The 21,393-nt window shown below is 43.6% G+C and overlaps 1 protein-coding gene across 1 annotated transcript in view; it reads right to left on the bottom strand.

Moving 5' to 3' along the window:
* Positions 1–3,257: 3,257 nt before the first annotated feature.
* Positions 3,258–21,393, bottom strand: part of ATP9B (ATPase phospholipid transporting 9B (putative)) — a gene marked incomplete at its 3' end in the record, with an annotated part of 78,688 nt that continues 60,552 nt past the window's right edge. Inside the window, 3 exon segments of the mRNA XM_045164059.1 lie at positions 3,258–3,334; positions 9,721–9,796; positions 15,331–15,411. Coding sequence (XP_045019994.1) covers positions 3,258–3,334; positions 9,721–9,796; positions 15,331–15,411 — 234 coding nt within the window.

The following is a 21,393-nucleotide window of genomic DNA, read 5'->3' as shown; positions in this document are numbered from 1 at the left end:
CACCCCCACGGCTCCTCTGGTGCTTTGGGCCCTGCCTAGAAGCCTGCCCGGTCTTCCCCGCCCGCCTCGGCCAAGCGCTCCCGGCCGCCCCACACCCACACGGGTCTGTGCAGGATGTTCACTCCCCGCTCCTTTGCCTGCGCCCTTCAGCTTCTCATCCCCAGGGCGTCCATGGCACTGACCTGCCGTGGCCCGCCCAGCTCCAGAAACGCCTTTCTCTCCCCTCTCCTCCACCTCAGCCCTTCACAACCGGCACCTGTAGGCTCTGTGAGGTTCCTCACTTCTCTTTCCAGCTCTGTGTGAAAGGCCTGGAAGCTCGCTGTAACCACACTGTGGGTGGGCAGCAGTGCGCGGCATTAAACATCCCCAATTCTCCCTCTCCCGAGGCTGGGGCAGGCCGCAGGGCCCCGGTCACTCCCGTGCTCGGGCCAAGGGAACAAGGCTGCACTGCTGACCGGCCGGACAGGACGCAGTGTGCGACCTGCCATGCCAGCTTTTTATCCCCAAGGTCACCGAGGTGTGCTTCCAGGACAGGCCCGCGAGGGGCCGTGCCGAGCAGAGCACCTGCCCATGCGTCAGACATGTACACAAGCAGAGAGGAAACGTCTTCCACCTGACACTCCATCCCTCAATGTCCCCACAGACGCTCACTCACAGGGCAGCTCTCAGAGTGGATGGTTAAGAACAGTGTGGCTTCCCTGAAGAAGTCCGATGAAAGTCAAAGCATTTTAAAGGTTAGTTTTTGTTTCCACTAGGTTTCTGTGAAATCCAGAAATAAGCTGGTTTAGGAAGCTACTGAGATGCAGTTTGCAGATAACAATGTCTTACAAATACTGAACATTTCTTCCCTTCTCTGTTTAAGATTCAAACACTACACATTCTTTTCACTCGACACACATCAACTCACCCTAAATAAATAGCATCAGCTACTTTTGCTCACTGTAGCATGCTTGTAACATTTTCCTGATTTTTATTCTTATAAACCTAGCATTTAACACTTAGATTTAATGACCTATGCACATTGAGAGATTTTATTTCTCTCCTAAGATGATTCCTTGATTTATAAGACTGTTTCCATGTCAAGCTGGTGCTCCACCACCCAGTGTCTTTCGGGAGAAGCAGCCCCATGCGGACAAGGCAGGTCCCGCTCTGCGGCCCGCCGGCTCTGTCTGCTTGGGGGCCACTGTGCAGGCTCCCGACACCACATGCACAGCCTGTGAGCAGCTGGGAGCATCACGAGGGCCTCCCACCAGAAGGACTGCAACAAACGCTGGCCAAGCCCCAGGAAGGTGCGGCCACAGAAGGGACAAGTCCGCTCCCTGTGTGAGGCCGACAAGTGCCTGAGCAAGGGTCCGAGTCCAATCCTGCAGAATCTAGACACTTTTCCTAACCCAAGGACACTGAGAAGGCTGTCTAAAACCAGGAGGAGGAGAAGAGGAGGAGCAGAGGAGGGGGGAAGGCAGACACGAGGCCTGACAGGACGGGAGCTGTTGGGGGTGTGTCCTGACTGGCAGTGGGGCTTGGGCACTCATTTAGACTTAACATTTCACCTCGTAGAAAGCTAATAAGGAAAGGCAACATCTGCCGAGTGCCTGGAGGCAAACAGCTGGTCAGTGGCAACACCCAGAGTCTAGCCCAGGCCTCCAGGGTCAGAGTTCTTAACTGCATCCTAAACCCAGGAAAGGTCACTGGCACCCAAGGAACAGCTCACTGAGCCAACACCAAAGGTGACCTGAGAAAAGAAGTGACCTTGGGCAGACAGTGAGAATGGCAGAGGTGAGCTGCACTGAAGCTAAGGGGGAACTAAAATGCTGGATTAAAGAGGTTCAGGACTTTAAAGTTAATATTTACAACTAAATTTATCCTCAAATAGCATCATAAGTGTAAAAGTAAAATGATTGAGGAAAAAACCCTAGAAATCATACATGCATTATTAGACATCCTAGTTTCGCCTACGGAAGAAAAGAAAAACACCATACTTGCTGGAAAACACACATTAACTATGTATGTGATGCTAACTCTTGTCATTAGTATAATAACTTATTTTTAAATAATTTAACTCTATTGCAGAATTATTGACATATATCTGATTTGCTCAAATTAAGGCAAAGTTTATAAAACTTGGTTTATATAAATCGACGAGATTTATTTCTCCCCATTATCAAAATCAGAATTTCTACTAAAACAACAGTAGCACAACCTTTTTCTTTGACTTCTGTAAACATGCGCCAGGCAGACACCTGGAGCCCTAAGAGACACAGAGACATGAGCGCCATCGACCTCACTGGTGACTCTTGCTCTCGGTCATCACCAGAAAGCGGCCCTGCAAATGGCCCAACCATTCAGAGAAACAGGGATGCTTTGCTAGCCTCTGAAGGGTTAACTATTTTTTAAAATACTATTTAGCTGAAAAGATGAGACACATCCTGTCCTAAAAGGTATCTTCTCAAATAATGATTTCATTTCTATCGCTTGGTTATAAAATTTCCTACAGAAGACAAGCTCTTCTGTTAATTACTCACATAGCAGGCACGGCTCCATGAGAGGACTTTTTGTTCTACTCAGATACACACAAATTATATTTCAAAGAAAAATGAGTAAAATGCAGTAAGAAAGAGCTTCTCATTCAGTAGATATTAGCATATATTATGACTTGATACAAAACATGTTACTTAATAACTACTGAGAATTCAAACTTTTTGTTACGATTTAACTTATATACACAATGACTACATAAATAACAATTTTAGGACTATAACAGGAATATAATTTTAGGAATATAATCTAGCAGTCTTTAAAACTAAAATCTAGTTTTCAACATGCTTCTTCTGAAATGGAAATAACTTAAAATTACTTTAACAATACACTATCAAGTTAAATACCATAAAAACATTAATACAGATTCATTTTAAAAGTGAACCATCAACATAAAAATAGAGTGCAAATTATAAAATAAATAGATTGAGGAGAAATTAAAAGACCCATAATTAACTGTTAAATTATGGGCAAAATATATATACAACAATGAAAATTTAAGAGACATATAAAACTCTGATTAAGCAAAGAAAAATAGTTCTGAAAATTCTTCCAGACAAGCTTGCTGTTACACAGAGAATCCACGTCCCAGATCACCGACACAGGAAGCCCTGCTCCTGTGACATGCATGAAGCTAACACGACCGAGCTGCCCGGAGCCTGTCCTCTCCCAGGGAAAGCGGAGGCCGCTCACTAAAGCAGTCAGTGCTCCACCTAACCTACCTTGTTTTTTGGATTTGATGTGTTCATGACACTTCTAGTCTCTTTTCCAGTATAGATGACCACACCTATTACAGTACCTGCAAAACACAAAAGTGGCCCTTACAGAGAAACTTAAATGTAAGCACAGAGGTAACACCTCCAAGTTAATCATTTTGATTGAAAATATTAATGTACCATTTGATTCTATACATATTTATCTAATAGCATATTTAATTTTGGTAGCTCATAAAATCTAATCTTAACTTTAAAAACAGGCTTTGAAAAACTCAACTGATGTCTCACGCAATGAAAATGCACTAATACTCTCTTGGTAACAACAGAAAGTGTGACAACAGAAGTTGTTCGTTCACTAATGCCTACTAAAATGGTAACCTGAACACTGGAGTTACATTCAGAGAGCCTACATTAAACTGATCAAACTTGCGATCACAAACAACACGGTACCAGGTGAGCCATTTCCGCTGAACAGGTGTCTGAGAGCATCTTTCCACTGTAAAGATTCAGGACAACCAGGTACAAGAAACTTTTGTGGACATTTCAGCATGCAGACAATGAAAACAGTAAGAGAAATACTATAAAGACAGTATTTGCTTTGGAATTTGTATGTCTCTTTTACTCACATCTCCTGAAAGTTTGGTTTTCTAATCATACATGTCAGAAAGAAATTGTTAACTTTGTGCTCTATCAAACTTAAGATAAAAGAATAATAAAATACCCCAAGAATGACCTATAGATTACAAAGGCTCAGATCAGAGGTACTCATTTCTGAAATATCAACTTAAAAGCCATGGGGATGTCCCTGGTGGTCTGGTGGTTGAGAATCCGCCTTGCAGTGCAGGGGACACAGGTTTGGTCCCTGCTTGGGGAACTAAGATCTCACATGCTGCAGGGCAATCACAGAGCATGAGTGAAAGTCACTCAGTTGTGTCCGACTCTGACCCTACGGGCCATGGAATTCTCCAGGCCAGAATACCGGGGTGGGCAGCCTTTCCCTTCTCCAGGGGATCTTCCCCAAAATGCAAGCAAAATCCTGTGGGCCGAAATTAAGGCCTGAGGCAGCCAAATAAAAAAGTGAAAATACCTAAAAACAAAAACATGGAAGTCTGTTTTGTGAACTGCTGCTATGAGTAATTTATATTCGTAACTTTCACAAAATTTGAAGGTGAGAAATATAATTGAGGTGAGAAAGACAATGCCTATACTACTGACTGAAGTCAACCAGTGCACAACTAACCATGTAATTATACGAGCCTCTGCTGTCTCTTTACTGTAGCGTGTGGAATCGGGGGCGCTGAGGCAGGACCTGTGGGGCAGATGTGGCCATGGCGATCTTGGGTCCACAGGAGCAGGACAGCTGCTGTCACTCATCCCTCCACAGATCAGATCAGTCGCTCAGTCGTGTCCGACTCTTTGAGACCCCATGAATCGCAGCACGCCAGGCCTCCCTGTCCATCACCAACTCCCGGAGTTCACTCAGACTCATGTCCATCGAGTCAGTGATGCCATCCAGCCATCTCATCCTCTGTCGTCCCCTTCTCCTCCTGCCCCCAATCCCTCCCAGCATCAGAGTCTTTTCCAGTGAGTCAACTCTTCGCATGAGGTGGCCAAAGTACTGGAGTTTCAGCTTCAGCATCATTCCTTCCAAAGAAATCCCAGGGCTGATCTCCTTCAGAATGGACTGGTTGGATCTCCTTGCAGTCCAAGGGACTCTCAAGAGTCTTCTCCAACACCACAGTTCAAAAGCATCAATTCTTCGGCGCTCAGCTTTCTTCACAGTCCAACTCTCACATCCATACATGACCAGAGCAAAAACCATAGCCTTGACTAGATGAACCTTTGTTGGCAAAGTAATGTCTCTGCTTTTGAATATGCTATCTAGGTTGGTCATAATTTTCCTTCCGAGGAGTAAGTTCATTTCATGGCTGCAGTCACCATCTGTAGTGATTTTGGAGCCCAGAAAAATAAAGTCTGACACTGTTTCCCCATCTATTTCCCATGAAGTGATGGGACCGGATGCCATGATCTTCGTTTTCTAAATGTTGAGCTTTAAGCCAACTTTTTCACTCTCCACTTTCACTTTCATCAAGAGGCTTTTTAGTTCCTCCTCACTTTCTGCCATAAGGGTGGTGTCATCTGCATATCTGAGGTTATTCATATTTCTCCTGGCAATCTTGATTCCATCCCTGCACAGAACCCCAGAAAAGCAGAAGATGCCAGGTACCTGCTCAGCGTGACATCCTCTGAGGTCATGTCTGCTTCTTCTTAGAAGCATGCCTTTGTTCCCTTTTTAATTGAAAGCCCCTGGTGAAGCCAGGAGGCTTGCATTTACTGTTGTCTTGAGCCCCATGTGACTGTGGGCTCCCACTCTGCCAATGGCGGACACACAGAGTGACCGGTGAGACCTGCACGGAGTCAGGGCACCACCAACGGGCACATCAGAGGAGGAGCAAGACCACAGGAGGTGAGGGGGAGCAACAACGCCCCTCAAGACCGAAGTCTGAATCACGAGCTGCAGGCTGGTACCTGTTCTCTGCCCCTAGTTACTGCCTCTCGAACTCCATCCTGCTTTTCTGTCTGTGCTCTCCGGTCCAGTCTCTAGGGACACCTGAGGGGAAGGGGCTCCCCTGCTGTCTGACATCTGATACTAAACTTTCTCCAGAGCAAGAGTGTTGCAAACTACATGGTACAGGTTCTATTTTTAAATTTCTAAGTGGTCATGAGGACTAGTTTTGTAAAATACTGTATCAATAAATTATTGAGAAACAAATAAAAATCTTTGAGACAATATATGTCCCAATTTTCTTAACATTAAATTACTTCATTAAATTCTTACATAAGTTTTCAAATATTTACTCTCACTACTGTATTTATCACGATCAGCCTGGACCCCATCTGGGTACACACACCCAGCAGTCCTGCTCTGGGGCTCAGCCTGGACCCCGTCTGGGCACACACACCCAGCAGTCCTGCTCTGGGGCTCAGCCTGGACCCCATCTGGGTACACACACCCAGCAGTCCTGCTCTGGGGCTCAGCCTGGACCCCGTCTGGGCACACACACCCAGCAGTCCTGCTCTGGGGCTCAGCCTGGACCCCATCTGGGCACACACACCCAGCAGTCCTGCTCTGGGGTTCAGCGTGGACAATGTTTGGGCACACATGCCCAGTGGTCCTGCTCTGTGGCTCAGCCTGGACCCCGTCTGGCACACAAGTCCAGTGGTCGTGCTCTTGAGGACTCTTTCTTGTTTCCAGGCTCAGCCACGTATGATTGCATGCTGACATCCACCTGTCACTGAAACATGGTGGGTTCCTGGCTCTCTGAACCAACAAGGGGAAGGAACACGGCCCCCTGGGAGTCCATGTGTCCCTCTCTGGTGCCCTCAGTCCTTGTGTCTGTCTGTCAACTTTAGTCCTTGCTCCCAGACGTTCAGTTCCTACAAGGAAGGAAGACCTGAGTTTACTCCACCAGGAAGCAACTTGAATTCAATTGACACTTTTTTCTTTTTTAATTTTTATTGGGGTATAGATGATTTACAATGTTAGGGTTAGTTTCAAATGAACAGTAAAGTGAATCTGTTATACATATATTGATAAATAAAACAAAATGATAAATAATAAGATAAAACTTATCCACTCTTTTTTAGATTCTTTTCCTGTACAAGCCATTACAGAGTATTGAGCAGCATTCCCTGTGCTATGCAGTAGGTCCTTACTAGTTATCCATTTTATGTATAGTAGTGACACATAACCTTTGAAGAATAAGATTTTAAAAAATTCTGGTCTTTCCTTCTCAATTTGTAATCAAGTGAAAGAAGACAAGAGTTCCTATAATATTTCTGGAAGTCCAAAGTATTTTAAGCATACTTCAGTATATAGGAGTTAAGTAATATAAAATAAAAATTATTCACATTAATAAGGCTTTTAAATAGTTAAGCATGTGTTAAAAGATTTCAAATTCATGAAAAAAGTTTGCATTTAAAAAATGCCTAAATAGAAATTAAAATTAAATGTGCTTTAAACTTTTGGGATGGATGGTTTTAAACAACCTAAACAGTCTCTCAGAAGAAAAAACACTCCAGCAACTGTATTCTGTACCTTAATAAGAAAGGGCTACCTATGCAGTAATTGCAGTAGTATGCACACACACATACGTAAGGTTCACAACTGGGAGCTACAGCCCCTGCCAAGGTCAGGCTGGGAGTGAGGTCAGGAGAGAAACGGTGTGCACAGGGAATTATCTGGGGCCCACAAGCCCGGTTCTTTGAGAAGGATACAAGTCACTAGGACTGCGGACCAGTCGGAACAGTCTAACGTGCAGGAACAAAGATGAAATGGACTTATAGACAAAGAGAATCTTCAAATATTTTTATGAGTAAACCCAATCTTGATCCTTTATAAGAATACATATCAACATAACGAAAAAAAAAATAGTACACAACAGCTAGATGCAGGAAACGTAAAGTCTGTGACCAGGTACCTAATTGTGGATGCTGCGGTGTTTCCCATAGGCTGTGACATGCTAAGTGCTGAAGCTGAAGGCCTGGACTCCAAGCCTGGCCCAGCTGCACACAGCCTGGGGACGTGACCCTGCTGACAGCGGTGGCATCTGAGCACAGCCCTGCACCTGGGACTCAGGAGGCATTTCTGAGGTCTCTCACCATGTGCAATCCTTACTTCCTCTCTCTTTTCACTAAAAATTCATTATCATTACAAAAAAAGTAATACCTGAAGAGTTGTCTGCTATCACACTTCCTCCCCTCTTCTCTAAAGGGACAGGTGTTCTCCTGCAGGAGCAGCCTGTCACCTGTGTGCACACACATGTGTTCAGACACACACAGAATGCCCTGCTCCGCGTGCTGGGCACACAGGCCTGGACCACTGTCTTCAGCCTGCGGTGCCCTTGGCATGAGGCCTCCACCTGGTGGTCAGTGTTGAGCAGTCAGGCTCCAGCCTCTCACTGCATCCTCTCCTTTGAGCGCATCCGTCTGTTTTTAAATCTAGTTCACGTGTACCTTTCACAGAGAAGGCTTCCAGACCCTGAGAGGTGAGCTTTTCACTTGTTTGTTTTCAGGGCACCCTGCACTCTTCTGAGACACTCAGCAAAGCTCAGGTGATTTGTCTCATTTTCTTTCTTTTCCTTTTGTTTCGGCTGCACCGTGCAGACTGCAAGATCTTAGTTCCCCAACCAGGGATCGAACCTGGGGCCCAGAAGTGAAACCACTGAGTCCTAACCAGTGGCTGCTGCTGCTGCTGCTAAGTGGCTTCAGTCGTGTCCGACTCTGTGCGACCCCATAGATGGCAGCCCACCAGGCTCCCGCGTCCCTGGGATTCTCCAGGCAAGAACACTGGAGTGGGTTGCCATTTCCTTCTCCAATGCATGAAAGTGAAAAGGGAAAGTGAAGTCGCTCAGTCGTGTCCAACCCTTAGCGACCCCATGGACTGCAGCCCACTAGGCTCCTCCATCCATGGGACTTTCCAGGCAAGAGTACTGGAGTGGGGTGCCATTTCCTTCTCCACCTAACCACTGGACTGCCAGGGAACTGCCTTTGTCTCATTTCCTTACTGTCTTTCTTGACATGAGCTCCTGAAGACAGGATCCGTAAGGACTCTGGCAGACACACTGGTCTGGAGCAAAGACCCCACACAAAGCCCCGGGGCAGGGGGCTGCACTAGTGACGGACACCAGGACAGACAGTCCTGCGTCCTCCCTGCTAGCACCCTGACGCTGCCGGCTGCCGCCTCCTGCTACCACCCACAGGGTCAACCACCTTCTGAAAGGGGGAAGCACTTAGGGTGTCACACCTCTCAGAGAAATCCACTTGATGAAATGCATATGTAAATGCCTCCCTGTTTGACAACTAGCAAAAATATCAGAGTGGGTTGCCATTTGCTCCTCCAGGGGATCTTCCCTGACCTAGGGACTGAACCCACATCTCTTGTATTTCCTGCACTGGCAGGTGGATTTTCACTGCTAGCGCCACCGGGGAAGCCCTAAAAATATACCAACATACTCTGATTTCACGTGAAAGAACCTGGACCCTGGCCCTTAAAGGGCTGACCCAATCCACCTTGTCAGGCCCCTGTCTCATCTAACACTTCCCCCTACAGACAACCCACCACATCAACCCCTCGTGCTCTGTTAGATGAGCAGTGTAAGATCCCTCTAAACTCACCAGCTGCCCCCTAGCCCCAGACTGGTTCTGCTGCACCACCTTCTTGAAGGCACAGTGACAAGTCAGAACCGTCTCCCCACAAAGAAGCAGCCTCCGTGTGGCTCAGTTTCTCCTCAAAGTGTGAGGACCGCACAGGGACCTCAGCCTGGGCTCAGGGCAGACTGTCAGGCCGGGCCCACGAGGTCCCCCTGTGATGAAAGCACTCTGACACATGCTTGTCTGGAGTCACCTAAACACATAAAGCACCTCCTGCACGTGCGAACTCACACTAAAACCACAACTCCTTTCTCACCTGATGCAACCACAGTGCTTGCCCACAATGTATTTTCTATGCTGAGACTTTCATGAACAGGTGGATCACTGTCTTCCTATTCAGGGAGAGAAAAGAAAGAAAAATGCAAATTAGCAACTTTTTATTACTCATACTTCAGATATCCACAGTGTTAAAACAAGTCCACCAGCTGCATTCAACTAACAAGCAGAGAAAAAGCAGTGAAAAAATAGGCAAAAAGACAGGAATTTACACACGCTTCTAAGATGACAATGGAGCAGGAAGCACCAGGAATGACTCCCCACCTGGACAACAACCTCAGGGACAGAATCCATCTGATGTAACTAATTTGGAATCTGGAGCTGGTGAAGGGTGGCAAATTCCAGAGGCCACACGTGTTTCTGGAGCCGCCTGTGGGAGCCAGAGTGGACAAAAGGACCCTGTGCTCCAGGATCGGGAACCTGTACTCTGATGCCACGTTGGGTGACAGAGATGTAGCCAATGAGGCAGGTGGCCGCTGCTGCTACCACTCCCCCACCCAGAGAAGTGATCTCCAGGGCATTTCAAGGACCGGTGCTCTTTTTAACCCCTACCATTTTTCTTTTTCCCCTTTAGGGAGCCAGATATTAAAGACCAGGACATTCAAAAACAACTGCATATACGGGAAAAAAAAAAGAAAACAATGGCACATGCCCAAGAAAAGGCTCAGAAAAGACACAAGAGGATATCAAGTTTACGCCTCAGGCTGAGCTGACAATCAAACAACAACAAACAAAAGCAAACACAGAACCCCAGCAAACCCTGATTTTAACTTCCAGGGTTACCACATTATTATATTCAAATGCTTGTTGAACAGCAAAAAGTAACAAGGCATAAAAGAAACAGAAAAGCGTGCTCCATTCAAAGGAAAAATATAAATCAACAGGAACTATCCCTGAAAAAGACCTGATGGCAGATATACTAGACAAAGACTTTAAAAGAAAACTATTAAAGATGTTTAAAGACAAAGATGTGGAGAATGTCAAGAAAACGAAGTATGAACAAAGCAGAAATGTGAATGAAGAGACAGAAAATCCAAACAGAAACCAAAAGAAATTCAAGAGCTGAAAAGTATGGTGATCAAAATGAAAAATTCACTAGAGGGATTCAAGGCAGTTTGAGCAGACAGAAGGATCACAAGAGACATTATGTATTAATTAAATGTTAAATAAGGCAGAAAGATAAGACAATTAAAAACAATTATGTTCCCAATGGGGCTTTCCAGGTGGCGCAGTGGTAAAGAACCTGCCCGCCAACACAGGAGACATAAGAGACATCGGATGTAACTAATTTGAATGCAGGTCCATTCCCTGGGTCGGGAAGATCCCCTGGAGAGGGCACGGCAACCCACTCCAGTATTCTTGCCTGGAGAATCCCATGGACATAGGAACCTGCCTGGTTACAGTCCATGGGGTGGCAGAGAGTCGGACGTGAATGAAGTGCCTTAGCACGCATGCATGTTCCTAATGAAAGACAATTATGAAGCAACTGATAGAACTGAAGGAAGGACAACCCTGATATCAAAGCCAGACAAAGAGAATACCTAGTAAAGTAAACTACACATCAATATCTTCTATGAACAATGATACAAAACTCCTACACAAAACATCAGAAAATCAAATTAAGCAGCATATTAAAGGATTATACTTCATGACCAAGTGAGATTTATTCCTGAAATACAAGGATGGTTCAACATGCAAATCAATCAAGAAAATATATCACAATAACAGAATGAAGGAAAAAATACCCACCATGATCACCTCAATTGATGTAGAAAATGCATTTGCCAAAATTCAACGCCCTTTCTTGACAGAAAACATTCAACAAACTAGGAATAGAAGTCCCTTGGACTGCAAGGAGATCCAACCAGTGTATTCTAAAGGAGATCAACCCTGGGATTTCTTTGGAAGGAATGATGCTAAAGCTGAAACTCCAGTACTTTGGCCACCTCATGAGAAGAGTTGACTCATTGGAAAGATTCTGATGCTGGGAGGGATGGGGGGCAGGAGGAAAAGGGGACGACAGAGGATGAGATGGCTGGATGGCATCACCGACTCGATGGACATGAGTTTGAGTGAACTCCGGGAGTTGGTGATAGACAGGGAGGCCTGGTGTTCTGCGATTCATGGGGTTGCAAAGAGTCGGACACGACTGAGCGACTGAACAAACTAACCTCCTTATATTAAAAGCCATTATGAAAACCCCACTATGTGTATCATATTAAACAGTGAAATACTAAAACCTTTCCTCTGAGATCAGAATGCCCGCTTTCACCACAACTAACTGATATAATAACCCGAAGTTTCAGCCAGAGCAACTGTACAAGAAATAGAAGGTACAATTTAGAAAGGAAGATGTAAAAGTATCTGTTTGTTGATGCTATGATCATATATGCAGAAAATCCTAGAGCTTACAAAAAAACTTCTAGTATCAACTCTTGAAAGAGAGGAGGTGGCCTTCACACAATAACTATTTCGTACTTAAATTTTTGACTGAACTGAAATGATCAACTTCTGATTCATTCACAGAGATGGTCTTAGAATCTTAACACTGATAAACACTGAAGGAGCGTCAGAAAAAGAGCAATACCCTCCTGCCTCCTCCTACACAGTCTACATGGTGCATCCTTTACCTGTAGGCTGGTGCAGGCGCTTTAGCCATGGCCCGGCAAAGTAAGTGCGGACTAGGACATAGCCTGCCGATTGCTGATTCACACAGTTATCATGTAAGGCATAAGACAAATATATAAAATTACTCTCCAGTGTGAATTCTGAATTATTTTTACTGCATCTAGCAACTTCCATATTTAGTTTCCCTTCAGACTGTGAGCAACATTAACTATGGCACTGATTTTGATGTTGTGAACTCCTAGCATGGAACAGTCAGTCACATCTGTCCAGTAAGAGAATAATCTAAGACGAGATAAACATGAACCTCTTCCTCTGGTTTCTAATCCTTGTGATGGAACTAATGATGTGGCAGCAGCATGCTGTTACTCTAAGCCACCCATTTCTTTTAGTAACTTCTTAAGATCACCTGCCCACAGCTGGCCATCAACTGACCACAAAAGTACAAAAGGGTACAACTGTATTAGCTTCAAACTCTCCCTGCGGTCCCCTGATATGGAAACTCTCCCTGCGGTCCCCTGATATGGAAACTCTCCCTGCGGTCCCCTGATATGGAAAGTTAAAAGCCAGTACTGCATGCATATCTTTGAGTCTAGTATTCCCACTGTGTGAAACTCCAAGACAGACAAGGGCATAAGAAAATGTGACACTGTTATAAAGCTTTCTGAACTGCAATTCTATACAATTTAGCTTTAAAATTTAAGTTGGTTCTCCCATTACTTTTCTAGAACTCTTTAATCACGTGAGTGCTTTTGTCAGTTTCTAACACCATTATGCGCTGAAGAATACACAGTGCCTATGAAGTTTGCTTTCAATTCTGTAACAACAATGATGGACTTTAAACATTAAACATTTTTCTAATATCGAGACAATTACTGTAAACGATAGTTCTTTACCAATCTCATATAGTATAGAAGACAGACTGGGATGATGGGAAAGAAATTATCTCTAAATAACTTTCTCTCTGGATTTCCTTCCTCTTAATGTTATATAGTTTGAAAAGATAAAATTTGCCTTGAGGGGGAGAGTGCAAAATGTTACAATTTCAAGCTGTTTTCTCAATAGTGCACCCTATTTAACAAACAATAGGGATATGCTTCTTAAAAGGAGAGTATTTTGATTGAAAAAGACATGAACAATGATAAGTGTGCTATGGTTTACAAAGGAAATTACAGTAGAAAATGCAGCATAAAAAGATTAAGTGGGAATGTGATGTTAAAGGACCACAGATGCTGTTAATATTTCAAAACTGGCTACAGTTTTAAACTCCAAAGTACAGACAGGATAGCTATGTCTTTAACAATAAGCAAAATTAATGATATCAATAATAATAACATGAATCACTTATATAACACAAAATGCCATATAGCACATAATTTATGTAACCCTGACATTGTTTCAAGGGAATGGATAGTAATCACAGCATGCATGTGTGCCTTAAAGTCTGCATGGGCAGTGACATATACAATGTCTATTGCCACAGGACACCTTAATCAATCTCTGATTCTTATTAAATTAGGCTGAGTCAAAAGAAACATATTATCTCCTTTGTATTGACCCATTACACTATAAAAAAGGAATATAAGCAGATACCACTTTTTAAAATGTTCAGTTGTTATTCTGGTCAACTAAGCTCCAGTTACAAAACAAGTTACACTTAACATGGTTTTTTTCTTTCCTTTTTGAAAAATGCACACAAAAGCAAAGATTTTTCCATCTGAAATAATCTAAAACTCATGTTTGAAATAATTATGAGTGAATAATGAGTGAAATAATAATAATGAGTAAAAAAACTTTGCTAGGAACATGAAATGAAGGCAATGAACTGTACTGATAAGAGCCTGCAGTAATTCACACAAGTTAACAAAAAGACAGAATCAGGGTCTGGGCTCTGACACTATCAGTGCATCTGGACCTCTTCCCCACTCACAGGAAAATGCAGTCTTCAGAACTCTCCCACATTTACGCTGTGCATATTAGCAACAGGTGATGCTGTCTGCTCTTACCATTGGCCTGGGCACTCTGGAGAGGCTGTGAGGCCATGAATAAACTGCGGCTACTTTTACGGCAGCACTTGCGGAAATGAAGTCATAGAGTCATGCCCATCTCCTCCTCCTCATGTCTACATCCCCACACTGCTCATTACCCGACACACAATATGCCGTTAGTAAGAAAGAGAGAAAGAAAGTGAATGTGAAGTCACTCAGTTGTGTCCGACTCTTTGCGACCCCATGGACACCAGTCTCCTCCGTCCGTGGGGTTTTCTGGCAAGATCACTGGAGTGGGTTGCCATTTCATGCTTCCTCAAGTGATGACAACGGTTCACCAACCCTTGTATGTGACCAAGAGTGAGACAAAGATGGTTGTACTACCAGAAATCTTTAAAAATAATTGCAGGAAGTAAAAATAAACTACAATTGTAAATACTAAAATCCCTTAAGTATTATAAATCATTTGTAGCATCAGTATAAGGTGCTAAATCCAAAAGTTACCAAATCCTAACAATAACTGAGGGAAGAAGGGACTTTAAGCTACATCAAAACACCAGTGAAAAGAATGCAGAATGAAATACATGCATGCACGTAAGAAAATGGATGTGGACTTACACATACACATCCATCCAACCAGTCAGTAAAAATTAAGAAATGATGCGGATATCATCCTGTCCAAAATAAAAACTGAAATAGCTGAATTACTTCATTTTACTGACTCATAATATTTTAAGGGAGAAGGATCTTATTAAGAGTAAATATGCTAAAAACAGAAAAACTGTACTTAATGTATCTCAAAGAAATATCTGACATAGGAAAATTTAAGAACCTGAAACATTCTCCAGGTCTTCACTTTTTAGTTCAGAGCTTGTTTGAATTAATTCTTGATTTAATTACACTTTCAATAAAGGTTTGCTATAATGTTTTTAACGTACACAATGAATATACTTGCATTTAACAAAGATTTAACTTACCCTCGTAAATGTGCCTTCAAAACTATGAATATCCAGTTGTGGCTTCTGAGCATAAACATAAGCGTTGATAGAAAAAAGGTCCTGGAATACAGAATATCTGAATTAATTACATGATAATTAAACAAAATTACTTGGAAAGTTCTCAATTACCATCTAATATTTTTCATATATCATTTACCAAAAGAGGTGATTTTCTTATATGTTGTGTGCCAGTACTATGAATTGTGATGCAAGAGAACCCAAAGAAACCACTTTGAAGCTCAAGAGCGGTGTGGGGATCTCTTGCTTCTAAAGGACGACTGCTATACCTCACGGCAGGCTGTGTCAGAAGCAGTCGGGAGTACCTGGAGCTAACCCCACGGACCAAGAGCTTGACTGTGAGCCTGACCCACTTCCCAAGACTCCTCCTGTACACACACCTCCTGCAGCTGTCTAATCACTGAAGCCACTGTCCCCAAAGGGGATGACCTGTCCTGGACCGTGCCTGAGATAAATGGGCAGGATGGAAGGGCTGGAGCTATGGAATGCTATCTGAAAAGTCTGAAGATTCAGAGTGCCTCCTGACCAGTTCCTGAACACGACTTGTCTTCCTGCAAAGCCACCCCGTGCCTGTTCTCTGTGCTCACTACTCTGGGCCCTTTCATGGTAGCGACCAAGGCAATGAGGCGCACATGCTGAGCCCTGGGGGTCCTCTGAGAAAAGCATCAAAACTGGGGGGATCTGGAGGATCCCTCAACACAGTCTGTCATTTTTGTAAGTTTTGCTTTTATTTTCTATTTTGTTTTGCCTCATGGCTGCTAACACTCAGAAAACCGCAGATTTCCAGGCGTGAAGAACAAAGGTCAGATCACAGATGCTGAAGCTCCACAGAGGAGGTGAAGCCCCAGAGGGCAGGTCCAGGAGGCTGGGCGACGCGAGCCTCACGCTCCCGGCCTGAGTCCCGAGCCCCTCGTGCAGGCAGGTTCCAGCTCAGCCAGAAGAAAGGAGCAAAAGACCCCCATGGCTCTCCACTGCAGGGAAGACGAGGTGGGGGTCTGATTTCAGTCCAGTCAACACCAGTTCAAACCAAACTAAACAAGAAACTCAATACTCTTCAGAACATTATAGAATCCAGAGTCTCTACAAGGTATCAGTATGTTGAAGATACAATTCTAATGTCCAGACACAGGAAGAAATGAGAATACAAGATCCATATTCAAGGAGAATCTAATCAATGAAGACTAATTCTGACATGACCAGACATCAGAATGAGACCAGATGAGAATTTCATAGCAGCTATTGCTGCTACTGCTGCTAAGTCGCTTCAGTCGTATCAGACTCTGTGCGACCCCATAGACGGCAGCCCACCAGGCTCTCCATCCCTGGGATTCTCCAGGCAAGAACACTGGAGTGGGTTGCCATTTCCTTCTCCAATGCATGAAAGTGAAAAGTGAAAGTGAAGTCGCTCGGTCGTGTCCGACTCCTAGCGACCCCATGGACTGCAGCCTACCAGACCTCTCCGTCCATGGGATTTTCCAGGCAAGAATACTGGAGTGGGTTGCCATTGCCTTCTCCGATAGCAGTTACTAGGACATTTCAAGTCTTTAAAGGAAAACATTCTCTTAAAGAATAAACAAATAGGAAACCACAGGAGAAAAAGAAAACATATTTACAAAAAAGGACCAACTGGAAATTCTAGAATTAAAAAAAAACACAGTTGAAATAAATTCACTCATTAGATAGGCTTAACTGAGAACAGAGTCGGTGAACCTGAAGACAGGTCAAGAGACGGCGACTCTGAAGAACGCACAGAGGCGAGACTGCGACAGCGAGTGTGGCTGCAGCGTCCCTGAGCACAGCAGGTGAGGGCCTGGAAGAGCGCACAGCAGAAAGAGCAGGAAAAGCTTTCTGAGAAACAAGAGGCCAAAACCATGCCAGACTGGCTGACAGCCACATGTGTGCAGACAGAGGAGGCTCAGCAAACCCCCCACCAGGGGAGTAAAACCTGGCACAAAGTCACAGCTAAAGAAGAAACCAAATATAAAGAAAAATCTCAAAAATACCTAGAGAAAAATGACACAGTCTATACAGGGAAAAAACCTGTCAAAATAATGACTGATTTTTCATCACAAATAATGAAAGCAGAACATAATGGAACAAAATACTTAGAGTACTGTGGCGGGCGGGGGAACTAGTCAACTCTGAATTCAATATTCAGCAAAAATCTCCTTCACGAAACAGGTGACACTACAATATTTTGAGATAAAATAAAATATGAATTCACTGCTAGCAGACATAAACTACAAGAAATGCTAACAGAAGTTCTCTAGGTTGACGGGAAACAATATTCAGTAGAAACTCAGGTCTTTAGGAATGAACGGTGAGGAACAAAAATGGTTAATACAGAAGAAAAATAAAAATCTTGGCTTTTAACTTTATTTCTTTAAAATACAGATAAAATATCAGAACAGTTTATGGTATATGTAGACATACTACATATAGAACATCTACAAATACATACAAAAGTATGTGCACACAAAAACTGTGCAGTGTGCTTTAGCATCAAAAATGAGTGTGATAAATGGATCTGTATAATTACAAGGTTCTTAATTTAATGTGGAAATGATACAACTTTAACTTTTCACAATCATTTTTAGTTAAATGCATACTTCAGTCTTTTTGTTGTTGCTGTTCAGTCGCTAAGTCATGTCTGATTCTTGCGACCCCATGAACTACAGCACACCAGGCTTCCCTGTTCTTCACTATCTCCTGGAGTCTGCTCAAATTCAAGTCCACTGAGTTGGTGATGCCATCCAACCATCTCATCCTCTGTTGTTCCCTTCTCCTCCTGCCCTCAATCTTTCCCAGCAAGTCTGAGGAAATTTGAGGATCACTCATCATCCAAGGGGCTTCCCAGGTGGCTCAGTGATAAAGAATCTGGCTGTCAATGCAGGAGACACAGGAGATGTGAGTTCGATCCTTGGGATGGAAAGGTCTCCTGGAGTAGGAAATGACAACCCATTCCATTATTCTTGCCTGGAAAATTTCATGGACAGAGGAGCCTGGAGGGTTTCAGTCTGTGGGGGTTGCAAAGAGTCGGACACGACTGAGTAACTGAGCACATCCATCATTTAAAAATTTAAGCACTACACTGTCACGGTAATTTTTAAAAAGTGACATTTTCATATAACAGAATATCTTTTGATACATGAAAATAAAGAACTGCCTAGCAACAGCCCCCATATTTCTGAATGCACAAGAACACTGAGAGGAGTGCATTTCATCTAGTATATTAGACATCAAATGACTGAATAATGGCACAATAATGAGAATGTCATTCGAAGCTTTTCATGATAATTTAAAAATCATTCTGAAGTTTTCAATAATGTAGGAAAGCCTCTGCTATTAGGTCAAGGGCAACATTTGTTCGCATTACTTAAAGGTCATTAAAATACATCCTTAATCATAACATGTGGTTCATTACAAATAAAATTGCCTTTCGTTCAATAAAACTAATTAAATGTAAATGGTATTGTTTACTGCTATATGGATCTTTTGAAATAAATCAGCGAGTCATGATTTATTGAAAATTGCTGTGACCTCATTGTTGTTAATAAATTTGCCTGATCACAGAAGCCGGGAACGTGCTTCCCACATGTTTCCGAGCCCTGCCTGCACGGCGGTGAGAAGCCAGACCTTCCATCACAGGGTGGGATCAGCCGGCAACGCCGCTCTGACTCAGTTTCAATTCTTTGATCACATTAGGTGCTCTGGACACAATGGAACTAGGAAGCCTGTTCCTGGGGGTGTCCTTAGTTTTTCAGGAAGGGCTTAAACACAGGTTCACCCATTCCTGGTGTCACCATGGACACAACGCTCCAACATCGATGCAACAAACAGCAAATGACATTGCACACTCCCCGGATCTTTTACATCAGAAAAGTCAAATGAGTGACAGTTATGGGCAATGTAAGCTATCAGATGAAAAACCAAACTGCTTTGCCTATGTCCAAAATGAAATTAGAGCTTTCCTTCCTATGAAAAAAAGTCTATATCTAATATGCCAAAGTATATGAAGTTACAAATTTAAATTGATGGTTGAATCACAAATTCAGCTAAACTTATCAAAACTTAAAACACTTTCATTTTCCAGTTACCTCACCCAAATACTATCAAAGTGCATCAACCATAAAATTTTAAAAGTAGCACGGTATGAACTGTATACTCTAGCTTTCTAAGTATTTTGTAATTCATACATCTGTCACTAATAAAAATGAAGAAAATATCCTTATAATACTGAATGTGATAGAAAGTACTTCCCGTGATCACAGCCAAGGGAATATTCAAAAGTACAGGCAACACGGTAGGATTCTAAACATTTTCTTAAGACATAACTTAACAAGCAATAAATTATACATGCTTACAGTGTACAATGTTCTGCATCTTAATACAAATACACACCTGTGACACCAACAGGATCAACGTATGGACATTTCTACCAGCACTCTGCAGGCCCCTCTGCACACAGCCTCTGTCACGGCTGACCCATGCTCCTGGAATCTATGTAACACATACATCCTTGCTTGTTTGGCTTTTCTTTCAGAAAAATTCTGATACAGTGCCTTAACACTGCACTTCTTTTTTAACACTCTAGCAAATTAACTCTACTACCAATGTTCTGCTGCAACTGCTTCCAGGTGTCAAGCACTCAAGCCCCTCCCAGCTCCTGGAAAGGCAATGCAGAGGCAAACACTCTGGGGTGGGCCCACCCCAAGCGTAACAGCACACAGACGTCCTGCAGTCACTGGGGCGTGTGGCATCTCCCCTCTGCAACCCTGCGGAAACTACTGAGGATGTGTGCTGGGAACGGAAGGCAGGACACAGAGGAGGCAAAGGGCGCCTGCGAAGCAGCAGCAGGAAGCCTCCAGGGCTCAGCGGACAGGCTGAGGCCAACGGGCTTCACAGCTGTCTCGGGCGGGCTACCCTGTTAACAAGCAGTGAGAACTGAAAGCTGGGCGTCTTCAGTGACAGCGCAACAGCACAGCCTTCTCTCGTGCAACACCTAAGAAAAGGAAGAGCAAAGCCAACAGAAACGCTGGGGGTCTAAGTGAGGCTGCAGAGTGGAGAGGATTGCGCAGAGAAGACTCCGGCCCAGCTGCAGGCTCTGTCGTGGAAAAAACCTACTCAACCTCTCTCAGAAAACCATCTTTCAGCCACACAGATTTAGCAACAGGACTGAACCTCCTTCCCTATGGTCTATGTGCAGGGAATATTTTAATAATTACAAGACAATAAATGCTAATGACCAGCCTCTCACTTTGAGACTACCGCTGACAAACACTGAGAGTGGTTAAAATGATAAACAAACACGGGTGGAAGAACAGCCTTCTGGGCACAACACAAAATCCACATCCAAAAAAAGAAAATGTATAAATATTTACCTACATAGAATTTAAAACATTTACACATTAATATGGCAAAAGATTGGAGAAGGCAATGGCAACCCACTCCAGTACTCTTGCCTGGTGGGCTGCAGTCCATGGGGTCGAGACTGAGTGACTTCCCTTTCACTTTTCACTTTCACGCATTGGAGAAGGAAATGGCAACCCACTCCAGTGTTCTTGCCTGGAGAATCCCAGGGACGGTGGAGCCTGGTGGGCTGCTGTCTATGGGGTCGCACAGAGTCGGACGCGACTGAAGCGACTTAGCAGCAGCAGCAGCAGCAGCATGGCAAAAGATATAAAGTGTAAAGTCAGGAAACAGTCTGGGAGAACAGATGTGCAAAGGTCTGGAGAAGTCTGCATACTCAGACACCGAAGTTGAGGCTTTAAAACAGAACTTTCCAGGGCAAGCTTAAAATTGTGCTAAAATAGTGAGCAAGTCAGCAAATGGTACGGCTGCAATTGGCCAGCAGTTGTTTTTGATTTCCTACTCACAGTTCAAATGCTAGATGGACTAGGGGGTTCATGTGTAAAGCATAATTATTTTTAAAGTAACCATTTATAACCATGGAGTGGGACAGTCCAAGCATAAAGACAAGGCAGTGACTTTTTTTTAAAGTAACCATTTATAACCAAGATTGCC

Source organism: Bubalus bubalis, chromosome 22, assembly GCF_019923935.1.
Source record: "Bubalus bubalis isolate 160015118507 breed Murrah chromosome 22, NDDB_SH_1, whole genome shotgun sequence".
In the NCBI taxonomy this organism is placed as follows: domain Eukaryota; kingdom Metazoa; phylum Chordata; class Mammalia; order Artiodactyla; family Bovidae; genus Bubalus; species Bubalus bubalis.
This window is presented reverse-complemented; position numbering and strand designations above follow the sequence as displayed.